Raw genomic sequence first — 15,043 nt, forward strand, 5'->3', positions numbered from 1 at the left:
AGGAATGAGTTTGACAGTACTCCTTTTCTTTCAAGTTCATTAAAATGTTTGAGGAGTATTAGTGTTAGACCTTCCCTAAAGTTCTCGTAAAATTCAGTGGTGAATCCATTCAGTCCTGGGCTTTTCTTTTTTTTTTTATTACTGCTTCAATTTTATTGTCTCTTATTGGATTACTCAGGGTTTTTATATCCTTGCTTCAGTTTTGATATATTCATCTAGGAAGCTATCCATTACTTCTGGATTCTTCAATTTATTGGAGTACATGTTTTTGAGATAATAATCTTCTTGATTTTGCCTTTTTTCTTTCTAAGTGCATTGATACAATTCTTTTCTTTCCTTTTTTTTTTTGGTACTGGGGATCGAACTCAGGTCCTTGCGCTTGACCAGCAGGCGACGAAACCACTGAACTAAATCCCTGGCCCTTTTCTTTCCTTTTTTTGGTGAGATTGGCTAAGGGTTTACCTATTTTTTTTTTTTTTGAAGAACCATCTCTTTGATTGATTTTAAAAATATTTTTAAAGTCTCAATATCATTAATTTCTGCTCTAATCTTTCAAATTTCATTTCTTGTAATAGCTTTGAGTTTGATTGTTTTTGTTTTTCTAGAATCTTGGAGTACATCATTAGGTTATTTATTTGAGCTCATTTTGTTTTTCTGATGTCGGCATTCACAGTTATAAACTTTTCTCTTGGGATGACTGCTTTCATTGTCCATAGGTTCTTGCATGTTATATTGGCATTATTGTTTGATTCTAGGAACTGTTTAATTTCTTCCTTATTTCTTCTGTGGCCTGTTTATTATTTGAGTGTATAGTTTAATATTCATGTGTTTGCATAATTTCTGTGTTTTCTTTGCCATTGATTACTTTTTCTTTTTCTTTTTCTTCTTTTTTTTTGGTACCAGGGATCGAACTCAGGACCTTGTGCTTGCAAGGCAGGCGGCTGAACCACTGAACTAAATTCCCAGCCCCCCTGATTTCTAATTTTATTGTACTATGATCTTATAACACACATGGGAGAATTTCAATTCCTTTGTATTTATTTGAGCATGCTGTATAGGCTACTATGTCGTCTGTTTTGGAGAAAATTCTGTGTGCTGCTAAAAAGAATGTGTATTGTTGTTTTGGGGTGGAACACTGCAGATATCTGTTAAGTCCATTTGTTCAAAGGTGAAGTTCAACTCTGACATTCCTTTGTTGTTTTGTCTAGTTGATCTCTCTATTTGTGGTAGTAGGGTATTGTGGTCACCTATTGTAATTGTGTTGATGTTTATTTGATCTTTTATGTCAGTAATGTTTGCTTTATGAGGTTGAGGGTGACAGTTTTCAGTACATATATAATTATAATTTTCATTTCTTCATGTAGAATAATTCCCTTAACCAATACTTAATGATGTTTTTTGCTTCTTGTTATCAATTTTGGATTTTAGTTCACTTTGAAAATAAGATAGCTATTCTTATTGATTATGGGCTCCTGTTGCATGGAATATTGTTTTCCATCATTTTGTTTATAGTCTATGAATTTATTTTTGGATTAAATATGTTTCTTGTATAGAACATGCTGTTGATTTTTTTATCCAATCTGCCAATCTGTGTCTTTTTTTTTTTTTTTGATACCAGGGATTAAACTCAGGATCTTGCACTTGTGAGGTAGGCACAGTGCCACTGAGCTAAATCCCTAGCCCAGCCAATCTGCATCTTTTGATTGGAGAGTTGAAATCATTCAGAATGAGTTGTTACTAAAAGATATTGTTCTGCTGGTTTGGCAGAAATAAATTTCTTTTTTTGGGGGGGGTACTGGGGATCGAACTTGGGTCCCTGCACTTACAAGGCAGGTGGTGGAACCACTGAGCTAAATCCCTGGCCCCCAGAAATAAACTCCTTAAGGTGCTATTTATCATGCAAAGTCCTAATTCTCCATCAGTTTTGGAAGATAGTTTTGCAGGATATATCATTCTGGGTTGAAAGTTATTTTCTTTCAGAGCTTGAAATACTTCATTCCAAGCTCTCAGGGGCTTTAATATTTGTTTTGAGAAGTTCATTGTAATTCTAACGGGTTTACTTGTATAAATGATTTGCTGCTTTTCTGTAACAGTCTTTATGATTCTGTCCTCGTGTTGGACTTCTGAAATTTGACTATGTTGTAGTCTAGAGACGTTCCTTTCTGATTGTGAGTACCATGGTACCTTGGTTCAAGAATTTAATTTGTTCCTTGATTCTGGAAAAGATGGCTGTGTTTATGTTCATTTGGGAAAGATGGCCATGATTTTGTTTGACATCCAGTGCAGAGTTTGCAAACAAAAACAGAATTTTGCCAAATGCTTCTGTTTGCCAACCAAATTGTTTGCAGACGAAAATGTTCATCAACCAAAGTACCACTGTATTTGGGCTTCTATATGCCTCACTTGTCTGTATGTTAAATTCTTTCCCCATACTTGGAACATATTCTGCTATGATTTCTTTTTCTTTTTTTGTCATTTGTGCTGTTTTTTGACTTTCCCTAATTCCACTTAATCTTAGATTAGTTTTCTTTGAGTCATGTAGAAGCTGTTAGATTCATTTTTCATAATACGTTGTTGTTTTTAAGGTATCTCTGAATATATAGTCCCCTGCATAAGGCCGGTATTACAGAGGACACTGTCCTCACAGTGCTCATTTCTGCTGCCCATACTTTCAACAGAAATTTCAATCTCCTGGATTTCTCCTTGGTAGCTACTAATGGCCTTTAGCCTAAACTGGTCAATCATGATGTCTTTTAAAATCATTTTTTTTAGCTGAGCTAGTTTTTTATTAGTGCCTTCTGTCAGCTTGTTTGCTAAGTCCATTATTTGTTTAGTTATATCATCCTTGAGCTCACCAAGCCCCTTAGTGACATTTCTTTTGTCCCCTCTATTATCATTTCATACAATCTGGCTATTTGGCTTTTGATTTCTTCCCCATTGATTCCCCATGGATCAGCTTTGGGGGAGTTGGGAGTTATGGAGACATTCTGCTTCCTTATTTTCTCATGTTTTTATTTTATTTTTTCTAGTGAGAGTTGAGGGTTAATTATAGTGGAAAGACTTTGTTGCTAGTATGGAAACCTCTTTAATTATCATCTGCTTCCAGTAATGGACTCTGGATGTGGCTAATTATAGGCCTTTACCCCTGTCTGAAGATCAGACCAAGTCCGTTAATTTGGAGAAGAAAGTGTGCAGTGTAACTGGCCCGGCACCCAGTTCTCCAGAATGAACTGAAGTTTGTTGATAATACAAAGACAAACCAGATATTGGCACATAACAAAACCCAATTAATAGCAGTAACTATTCCTCCCTGTTAATAGCAATGAAATTACAACAATAATAAGTTCGAAGACAAATTGGATATTGACATACCATAAGATCCAATAAAAGCTACCACTGTACCACCCTTAACAATAGAGATGAGATCTGCAATAATAATATGGACACAAAGACAGACCAAATATATACATACAGTATCTGCTAAATGAAACAAGTATATCACCATTAACAATAGAAAAGAATTCAACAATAATACCATGATGTGAAACTATATATCTAAAGATCAATAAAGCTTAATAATAATACCAAAATATTGGAAGGGTAGGGAAAAGGAAAATTAAAGAAATAAAAATTTAAAAATAAAAAATGATGAGAAGGAAGAGAGAAAAATGATATAAAGAATCGTATTAAGGAATAAAAGGAAATAGAATTAGATAAAGGTAAAAGATAAGAACAAGAAAGAGAAGAAAATAGAAAAAGAGCAAAACAAAGAAGAAAAGATAAAATTTAAAAAAAAAATCCCAGCCCCCGCCCCCAGCCCATCAGTGAAGAAAAAGAGAAAGGAGTTCCAAAAATGTTTCTCTTTTTGAATGAGTGGTTTCTTTCGAGGGCCTGTGTTGTGCGAATACACCAGATCTGAGGAATGGATAGTGAATTACTACTAAGCCCAATTTCGTTTCCAAACTTGCCTTTTTGTGAGTGATGAGTTGTGCCCCATCCTTCCTGCTGGGTGTGGTTAGTCAGCTGTGTTTGCTCTCAGGCTGTATTCACTCCAGCTTCTTAGTTTTTACTTCTTTCTTCTTCTAGATGTATGGCCTGTGGATTTGTGAGATGCTTCCTTCCCCCCACTCCAGTGGCCTCTCTGTCTGTACACCCCAGGCTTTGGCAACCGACCAAGCTGAGACACCTGCCTTCTCACGTTGTCAGATGGGGAACGCAAACAGACCACTGATTTCTGTGCTGGGTGTAGGCAGTGGGGTGTGTGTGTAGGGGGATGTCCAGCCATGCAGTGGACTTCACGCCAGTACTTTAAGACCCAGCTCTCTCCAGAATTACCACAGAAGATGAGAAGTCTGTATCATTCTTAGCCTGAGCTTAAACTTCTTAGGGCATATGTGTCTAGCCTGCACCTGCTATGTGACTGTTTCTTGTGACTGTCTCTCACTCAGTCACTGTGGTAGGCTGACCCCAGAAACCCTAAAGTGTAGTTGTTCTGTAGCTCAGTCTTAACCCCTTCCCAAAACTACTCCAATTAAACATTCTCAGATATGGAGGGCACTGCACTGGGTTTCTTCTCTCAGAGTGAAAAGCCCCACGCTATTTCTGCAGTTTACAATAACTGTGGACTTTTCTTGGAGCTGGTGCTGCCAGCCTAGTCTGTTGTCTCTCCCTGGAGCTGTTGACTGCTCCAGGGCTTACCTTGTAATTGCTGGGGTTAGTGTTCCAGACCACTTCTTTCTTTTCTCTGTGTTGTGTTCATTTTTGACAGTTTCTCTGTAGTTTCTGATTTTCCTGTTAGCTCTTTCTTAATTCCTGGAAATCTACTTTTGTTTTTTCACAAAGTTGTTGTTTTCCAGGTGTCTCAATTCCAGGTCCTGGAGAGGCTGTATTTTGCCGCCACCTTTTTCCTCTGTCATTTTTAATCTTTCAGGAAGAAAAATTCTGTAACTTGACCTTATTGTTTAGCCCACTGGTTTTAGGTTCTTCATCTGTAAAGTATCAGTGTCTTATTTCTGTGTAGCCTTATTCATATTTTCAAACAGTTGAGAAATTCCTATTGCTCTACTATTCCTCTCTTGCTTAACTTTCTAACCCTACCTTAATATTCATTTTTACATATCTCTATACTTTATGGCTGAATTATTCTATTTATACACTTTCTGAATTACAGTGGTACCTTGGTTCATGAATTTAATTCTTTCCATGACTCTGGTCCCAAACTAAATCAAATTTCTTGATAAGGTTCCACGTCACCTGATGTAGAGTTCAAGAATGGAAAGAAAATTTTGCCAACTGCTTGTGTTTGCAAACTGAGGAACTCCTGTATTTATCCTCTCCTATCTATGAGGTGTGATCAAAATATATGGTTGATGTTTAAAAAGTTGTTACAGTAAAAGACACATTGTCATGAATGCCCCTCAAAATACTTCCTGTGCTTCAGACACACTTATCCCATTGTTCTTGTATTTTCTGAAACAAAAATTTGGTGAATGTTGCCTCTGAGTGCCACCCAATGGAATGACAAGCTCATAAAAACATTACCATGTGTCCTCATCCATCTTATTCATTAGATCTGGCACCATGTGACTTCTGGTTCTTTCCCAGTGTCAAAATGATCATGAAAGGTCAACATTCTGTATCAATTCAGGACATTGAGACAGCTACTACAGGGCATTCACTAAAGAGGACTTCTAGAACTGCTTTAGAAAAAGACAAGAACAATGGGAAAAGTGTGATTGAAGCAAGAAAGAGTATTTTGAGGAGGGTTAACGACAAAGTGTCTTTTATTATAGTAAAGTTTTAAAAAGTTAAACATTCACTGTATTGTTCATTCATACCTCATATAAACTGTCATAACCACATCTAGGGAAAGTATTTTAGTTATCAAATTTCGCCGCATTCTTCATGACACGTTTGGGGAAGAATCAGCCTCATACTCTTTTGGTCCTTGCAATACTACCCTGTTGTCCATAATTGCTAGGCCTCTAGATCTGTACTGTCTGTTCAGCCTCCACTAACCACATGTGAACTGTGTTGAGTTTGAACTGAGAGGTACTGCAAGTGCAGATTACACATTGGATTTTGAAGATATAGCCTGAAGAATGCAAAATATCCAACTTTAATTGATTGTATATTAAATTATATTTTCTGGACATATTGTTTAAATAAAATGTATTGAAGTGAAGTTCAGCTGTCTCATTTTACTCTTATTTGTTATGGCTACTAACCAATCTAAACCTATGTGTGTAGTTCTCCTTTGTGGCTTGCATTATGGACAATACCTCTCTTGGCGAAGAACTGATATTTTGTGGCTTCTTCAGGGAACTCCCCTTAATTTCACTTCAGCTCGTTGCTTCCATGTTTTAAAGTGTTTTTCAAGGTCATCTGCTGTGTATTTGAAGCCCTCAGCATTGGCTGACATTAGTTTCAGTATCTTCGATAGCAAAGTTAAAATAACCCACCAGAGGGCTCTAGAGCTATGCTAACGTTTTTTTCCCTGGTACTACTGAAAGTTTACAGAATCTAAATCTGCACTGAGGAAATAGAATTTTTAAAATACCCATTTTTTTCTATTATAATGGCACAGCATTATAGCACTGCCATAGCATTACAGCACTTTCTTAAATGACTACTGTCCACAGCATCCTAGGCTTAAGCAAAAATGTTTCAGTCTTTACTTTTAAGAGAAAATAGGACTGAATCATTAAAAGAATAACAAAGCAAGGTTCCCTAATCAAACATTTATTAAAGCAGCACATTTGAAAGCATTAAGGATTAAGCTTAAATATATAAATTGATCTTCATTTGGTAATACAGTGCATCTCTAAGCAAGATTGGTCACCAGATTGCTGCTTAAAATAGTATCTGGAAAATAGTAAAAACTGAATACAACTGCAGTTTTTTCCCTATTGACACTCATTATACCCACCATGTGCCAGGCCCTATGACAGGTTCAGGAGCATATATAGATGAATAAAAAGATGTCTTCAAACATCTTTTCTGTCACCTGCCCCAGCTTATTGCAATTAAACTTTTGCAGTGTATAATTGAGGTTATGAAATCTGACCGTAACTATTCATAGCAATGATGAGGATTTTGATTAATGACTTCCTTAACAATTGGCAGTGTTTGTTATTTACAAGCATGTTTATTTCTATTCTTTCCTGGTTCAGAAGAACAGAGTGAGGACGGGTCATTTAATGTTGGCATTACAAGCATTACTATTAGTTAACACTTTTTATGTACATAGGTACTTTGATTTGTGTGCTGTAACCTGTTTGAAGTCACACAGTTTGCAGCAAATTCCAGTTTGGCCTGAAAGATTTCTGAATCTAAATTGCGCTCTTGGTCACAATAACACATGTCATCTTTTGGGAACAAGTAAAGGGTCAGCGAGTCAGTTCAGAGGCGCAGGTGGTTGGCTCAAGCTGCTGCTGTAGCAAAGGCTTCCTAGTGGTCTGCATATCCCCGGCCATTCTGTTCCCCAGTTCAGCACTGATATTTCTTATGCCTGCCTTATGGGTATTGTCCTGCCTCTGAAGAATCCATGGAATAAAGATACATTTAAATATTTTAGAGAACATATTTATATCAAAACTTTGAGGCTTCTAGCAATTAAATATAATAGTACAGGTTTACTGATGATATAATGTTGATAAAATTAGATAGTTATCATATCTTGGTGTCATCTTGGTGCCTAGAAAATTTTTTAAAAAGAAACTTCCTTTTCGCTGCCTGCTGCGCAAACTCAAGGACCCGAGTTCGATCCCTGGTACCAAAAAAAGAAACTTCCTGCTTGGTTTTATTTTACAGTGAAAGATGGGTGGTTTCGCTTTTTTAGCCTTGAGACAAACAAGATCCGAATGTCTGGTTTATCTTTTTTGAATATATATGCCTAAATGGAATAATAAATATTGCTTTTATTTACTTATCTTTCTGAACTGCTCTCTCTGTATAGTGGTGGAAAATATTGTTATACTTTTAAAGAAATCTTCTCTTTTCAATGTTTCCCAACCTTCCTTCCCTAGAAACGGATGTGCCTAGTAGCTGTCCTAGTCAGTGGTGGCTGTATGCAGGACAATGTTACAAGATTCACAGAGAAGTGAAGAAAATCCAGAGAGACGCCCTGACTGCATGTCGGAAGGAGGGAGGGGACCTCGCCAGCATTCACACCATTGAGGAATTCGACTTCATCATCTCCCAGCTAGGATACGGTGAGAAACTCAAACCTGAAATACGCTTGCATCAAGTCCCTTCTCTTCCCCATCTGTTCTGGAAAATGTAATCACAAATATTAAGTCTCACAAATTTTAATTGAAAATTAAATTAGCAGGGTAGATTTAATAACAATCAAGGTATGCCCTACAGTGTGAAGATTGTGTAATAACTTAAAAATCCTTATCACTAAAAGATAGTTCAATTTATTTTTCTATTAATATGTTATCAATTCATGGGTAGTTTTAGAATATTTTTCTACATCTAATCTAGATTCAGAAATACCTGCTCTAAACTTAACAAATGTTTGATTGTTTTTGGAATTACTTGCATGTGTATGTGCGTATTTTCTTAATTAAGGTCCATATTTTATCTCACAAGCATCTCTAAATGAAGCATTTCACATTTTGGACTTTCTTTTCTCTATTAATCCAGCTCCTGCTGCTAGGGTATTGAATAATAAAAGAAAAGGGACATTCTTTTTGTAGTGGTTAGGTGTTGGCCTAAACTTTTAAAAATAACATAATAGAAAAGAAATATGGTAGGTATCTAATTTTAAAAATACTTTGCTCAATCTTCTGCATGTGGATAGACAATTTTCCCAGCACCATTTGTTAAAGAGGCTATCTGATCTTTCCTTCAGTGTGTGTTTTTGGTCCCTGAGTACATAACAGTTAAAGTCATTATACTACAGTAATACCTGCATACCCATGTGTACAGCAGCACAATTTATAATAGCTAAATCTTGGAAACTGCTTATCTGCCCATCAACAGATGAATGGATAAAGAAAACATGACATTTCTAAACAATGGAGTATTACTCTGTCATAAGGAAGAATAAACTTGAGCATTTGTGAGAAAATGCATGCGACTTGAGCCATAATATTAAGTGAAATAAATCAGACACACAGGCTTAAATAATGCATCGTTTCTCTCATATGAGAAACCCAAAATATAAAGAGCAAAATAAAAGATAAACACTAGGATGTATGGAGATCGTTCTCAAATGGGAAAGAGATGGGGGGAAGGGAAGGAAGGTGAGGGAAAGGAGATAAAAAAAGAATTGAAGAAAATATGGAAAGAGAACTTTCGGAAATGAGAGTGACCCAGAGCTGGAAGAAGCAGGAGGGATGGGGGAGGCAGGGGACAAAAAAAAGAGAGAGAAAAATGATGTGTATGTACACGTCCTAACTCCCGTGATAAATATAATCATTACGAACTGCAAACATTTATTAAAAAAAGCGAAATACTTGGAAAATGTACTATTCAGAAATAAAAGAACAGATGAGTGACGTGAGTGGGGAACGCATGTCCCAAAGGAGAGCGGACTGAGGGGGACAGCAGTGATCTCGGGCTCTCTGCAGTACTTGCTGATGAAATGATTATGGTTTCCATCTTTCCCTGAAGCGGCTGCTGAATCGCTGCAGCTGCCCTTCATTTCCACCCAGCAAAACAAGAGGAAATGGATGGTGGGGATGGAAGAGGCAGCTTCCTGACACAGGGCACCCGGAGACTGACAGAGGGTAGGGAGGGGCAGCGATCAACAGACTGATGAGAAACAAACAGGGAGTAGCAGGAAAACATTTAGTTTTGAAAGCTCCGGAAACATTGCTCGTCCTTGCATCTGTGTCCGGAGGACAGCGCCCTCCGCTGTGCACCCCTGTGACGACGGGATGGAGGAAACAGCCTGCTGCAGCCTGTCGAGTTTCCTAGTTGGGTGCCCTTGGCCTGGGAAATTCAGACTAAACGATAATGTAATCACAATGGATGTCTTCACAGCTCCTTAGGGTGGCTGTGGTGCTCGCCATAGCTGGTGTAGCTTCCAGATGAGTCAGTGGGGAAACAGGTCAGTTAAGGTGTAGAAGACTAGAGGACAAATGTTGATCACTTTCTGCAACATGAGACAAGTGCTGGGAGAACCATGTATTTGATTGCTGCAGTTCCTTTGGGAGGCTGGATGACGAAGAATGCTCTGAAAGTCGGCTTGAAAATTTGTCAATGAATTAGAAAACCTTCCATTTTTAAAAAGGGTTTATTAAAAAGGAATATATTTACAGCACAATAGCTCTTATATTCCAATACTATAATAATTAAAAATAATCTTGATAAAGGTAAAGAAAAGTTGTAAATTTAAGATTATTGCTTCTAGATCAAAACCTTTTGAAAACCTGTTTTAGCTGGTTTTATGTGAATCATAGAAATATATTTCAAGTAATTGTAGATAAATAGCTTGCATACAAAGTTGCCTTTACTAACACAACTTCTTGAACACATTTATAAAAATCAGTTTAGTTCTGGTGCCTGCCTCGATCCCCAGTACCAAAAAAGAAAAAAAAAACCTAATAAGTGAGTGTACAATTCCTTTTTTCTTTTTCTTTTTTCCGGTAGTGGAGATCGAACTCGGGACCTTGCGCTTGTGAGGCAGCAGGTGGCAGAACCACTGAGCTAAATCCCCAGCCTACTTATTAGGTATTTTTTGGGGATCAAGGTTGCGCTTAGGAATTACAAATTCTATAAGGGCAGAGCAGTTTAGTGGAAAAATAGGTAGAGTAGACTCTTAATATTTTATTGTAATTGTGGACTTGGAGATTTTAATTTCACACTGGTCTTCCACTGCAATCCTTGAGGGGCACGTGAGGTGTCTCTGAAGCCTATATTTGTTGCTCAGAAGATCCTGAATTGCCAACGGAAGTGAAAGGAAAGCAGATCACCCTGGCAATGTCATTCATGTTTCAGGACACTGGAAACATCTGCCAGAGCTGGCCTGGGGCCAGCCCAGGACTTCTCCAAAAGCAGAGTTGAGTGACAACTTTGAGGAGGAAGAAACTAAATGACTTAGAGAAATTCTACATAAGTAGGGATTTTCTGCATTTTTTAACGTATTATATTTACGATCCTTGGGCATCATCTCACTTTACCGTTGAAAGGTCATATATCAAACTTTCATGGCAGAATTCTCAGTCACCCAAATTAAATAGATATTGAATTATATTTTCTTTAATTTTTAAGTTTGGAAATGTTATTTTTCCATCCCTGAAATCTTAGATTTTCAGTCCCTGTACTTTGTCTCATTTTTGTTGTGATATTTAGAATTTTTCAGAATGATAACTGCTTATAAATAATAATGTTCTTTATAGAATTTCAAAACAAAATGATCACGTTTTAAGTCCGTATGGTTTGTTTTGATTTTAACCTTGCTGTTTGCATTTTGCTGGCATTGTACAATTTTTTTTTGTGAAAGTTACAGATTCATTTATGTCTGTAGAATAATCAACAAATGCCAAATGTCAGAAGCCAATCTGTCTTCCTCAGTTTATTGTTCTTTCACTGTTTAGATCATTTTCAGTCCTAATAGAGTGATAAGACTTTAAAGGAAGAATCTAGAATGTGCTTGATAGCAGCAGCAGGTAGAATAGAAGCGATTTTGAATTTGTTGTTTTACTGCACTCGTAAGATTTAATACTAGTCAAATAGGTTTCTATACACAGGAGATTGTATTTCCAACAACATGAGTGTGACTGACGTGATAAACTTATTTGCTACAACAATAAACCAGCTTCACAAGACAGGTGGTGGTAATAGACTTCACTCAATTTCATTTTCCTAAATCTCAGGAGACACAGTTTATAATAGTGCAACTGAAAAAAGCAAAGTCATGTTTACAACGTAAAGAAAACATTGCACAATCTAAAATGGGCAACATACAATGTAGTGGACATGACCCTCCCTTGAGGACACGACTATCTCCATGACAGTTAGGGGGCCAAGGGAGTGGAACTGTGTTGACAAAGAAGAGAGCCTTCCTCTCTGGATGCCGGCAGAGCTTGGAAAGCAACCTTCTGTGTTTTTCTTTCTGTTCAGAGCCCAGTGATGAGCTGTGGATCGGCTTAAATGATATCAAGATTCAAATGTTCTTTGAATGGAGCGATGGGACCCCTGTAACATTTACCAAGTGGCTGCGCGGAGAACCCAGCCATGAGAACAACCGGCAGGAAGACTGTGTGGTAATGAAGGGCAAGGTGAGTGGCCCCACTGACATCTAGTCCAAGGCCTGGGGCGGCCTCCTGCTGTCCCATAGGGTGTCTGTGGGGACTGGTTCGGTTTGAGATCAGTTGACGTAAATCAAAGAACTGATTTAGATTCAGTTCCTTTAGACTCCTTTGGTTGTCTAGCAAAATCAAAATTTCAAGGAGACCATTCAAAGACAGACAGAAACTTTTGGTATAAGGATACAATTAACCTGTAATTATTACTCAGGTTGTTCTTACTTGGTTCTACCTTCACTTGGCTGCTCTGTGGAGACAGAGACCTAGTTAGATCTGTTCCATACCTTGGGGTCTGTACTTGCAGAGCTATGTTCGATTTTTCTGTTTACTTGGAGGCATTGCATAAAATGATTGCATCCATGTTCCTAATATGACCATAGTGATTGATGCGTATTGTCAAATTACCATTGTTGATAATGCATGTGGTGATTAAGAAGCTAGGTTTTGCTTCCTGACTTCTTCCTCCATTTGCAAAGTGGGGCTAATAATTGTACCCAGCTCATATGTGGGTGTAAGAATTTAATGGCTTAGTGCAAATATTGTATGCAGCCTCCTGAGTCAAACTTATTGTACGGTAAATATTAGCTATTTTTGTTATTGTTTTAATCATGATTGATTGAAAGCTAAAGAAAAGAGTAGATGTTAAGGGTAGGTAAAAGAAACCAGAGAGCGTCATTCTGGTAAGGAACTGAAAGGAGACAGAGTTAAGAGGGTGGGTAGGATCATTAGTGTCAAAGGTCAAGAAATAAGCATTACATAAAGGACACTAATTGTATGATTTTACTTATGTGGGGTACTTATAGAAGTCAAATTCAGATACAGTAGAATGTGGTTGCCCAGGGGCTGGCAAAACAAGATAGGAAGTTGTTGTTTAATAGGTAAAGAATTTCAGTATAGGATGAGGAAAAAGTTCTGAAGATGGAAAATGGTAATAGTTGCATGACAATATGAATGTACATAATGCAAGACAAACTGTATACTTAAAATGGTTGAGATGGTAAGTTGTATGAATATTTTACTCCAATTAGAAAAAGCAAAACAAAAAAGAAACAAGAATTATTTGAGGAGTGGACCATCAAATTTGTAATTTACCAGTGTCACTCTAATTGGAGAACTGACTACTAGATTGTAGTCTTCCTTCTCTGAGTCAAAATTACGAGAAAATGGCATCAAATTCAAACAACAAATAATCATATTTTTCTCTCTGCTTTCTGCAGGATGGGTTCTGGGCAGATAGGGCCTGTGAGGAGCCACTTGGTTACATCTGCAAGAAGAAAGCCCAAGCCCAAGCTCCGGGAACCGTGGAAAAAGAAGCAGGCTGCCGGAGAGTGAGTACAGAATGCTCACAGTGATCTGAGATGAGCAGATATTGCAGTTGCCAGTGCAGTGTATGAGAAAACACTCCGTTATCATTAGTGCTAAATGTTTCCGCTGTGGAAATACTGCATGGTTTATTGTGTTTGGCGCCACTGTCCTCCTTAATTAAGCTTTCTCTGGGAATTCTCTACAGCATATTGTGCCTCAGCCTCCTGATGACAGTTGGTAGCTCCTCCTGGTGCGTCTTACGGTTCCTGGAGGATAAAGCAAACGTGTCTGTAAGATAATTTTGAAAAGCATAAAGAAACTACAAAAATAGTTTTGCAGGTTTATGATTATCACTTTCCTGTTTGATTGCTGACTTGCTCATCTTCCTCTTTTGTCCTTTCTCACTTCTCTTTTTTTTTTCCTCCTTAAATTCTTTTATTGGTACATTTTAGGTCTACAGTACGTTTACCTTTCTCGTTGGGTGCTTGTACCTGTACATGATGTATCTTGGTTCTTATTTTTTCCCCATTCCCTGTGCACCCTTCGCCCGCTTCAATAAAAGTGAAGTAGGAACTCATTGTCTTCCTAAGGGTGTTAGATTGTGGTCATATCACTTTATAACAAACACCACTGGACCTGCAAAAATAAACCGTAAAGAAAAATTAGAGCAGAGAACAGAAAATCGTAAAATGTTGGCAGTATGAAGGATCTTACCGGTGGTCAAAATTCTGTATCTGATTTTGATTCTGAAGCTGCATAGCATTCTTAGAGTTAATACAGGTGAGACTGGCACCCCTGCCCCCTGGATCCAGGTCACTACACTGTTTCACCACCAGCACATTTACATATTCTTTGTCTAATCATAGGCATGGACAAGAGATTGTATATTATTACTGTTTACTAAAATAATAAACATATTCCCTCTACACAGTTTAAGTTGCATAGTTTTCCATTGTCACATACTTATCAACCTCTGGCAATCCAATTTAGTCCTTAGGATAGTAATAAAAAAGAGCAACCATTATCAAATCCAGTTATTATTATGTTCTCATAATCTTTTATTTATTTATTTTTTTGGTACCGGGGAGGGATCGAACTCGGGTCTTTGCGCTTGCGTAGCAGGCGGCGAAACCACTGAGCTAAATCCCCAGCCCATGTTCTCATAATCTTACAGAAGAATCATTATTGTCCTAAGTAGAAAGAAGAGGAACTCAGAGCTCAGAGAGATTATATAATCTGGCCAATTTAGAAATAGCTGCTTTCTCAAAGGACCAGAAAGACAGGGAAAAAAATGTACTTACCAGCAAAGGGAGCTAACAAGGCACATATTTTGTTTAAGCACATGTGGTGTAGTGCTCTTTTTCAAAGTTCAAAACAGCAAGCCTGTTATCATATAGATCTGAGACTCAACTTTCTGTTCAGTGCTATCAGACTAGGATATCCTAAACCAGAGGTGGCAAACCCATGGCATGCATGCC

At 37.6% G+C, this 15,043-nt stretch overlaps 1 protein-coding gene across 2 annotated transcripts in view; it reads left to right on the forward strand.

Moving 5' to 3' along the window:
- Nucleotides 1–15,043, forward strand: part of Mrc1 (mannose receptor C-type 1) — a 95,410-nt gene that overhangs the window by 36,617 nt on the left and 43,750 nt on the right. For both annotated transcript variants that reach the window (XM_004859962.4, XM_087207219.1), the window contains exons 7-9: nucleotides 8,028–8,213; nucleotides 12,076–12,233; nucleotides 13,478–13,588. In XM_004859962.4, coding sequence (XP_004860019.1) covers nucleotides 8,028–8,213; nucleotides 12,076–12,233; nucleotides 13,478–13,588 — 455 coding nt within the window. The remainder of the gene's footprint in view (nucleotides 1–8,027; nucleotides 8,214–12,075; nucleotides 12,234–13,477; nucleotides 13,589–15,043) is intronic.

Source organism: Heterocephalus glaber, unplaced genomic scaffold, assembly GCF_053883595.1.
Source record: "Heterocephalus glaber isolate CG9 unplaced genomic scaffold, H.glaber_assembly_v1.0 deba00000768, whole genome shotgun sequence".
Taxonomy (NCBI): Eukaryota; Metazoa; Chordata; class Mammalia; order Rodentia; family Bathyergidae; genus Heterocephalus; species Heterocephalus glaber.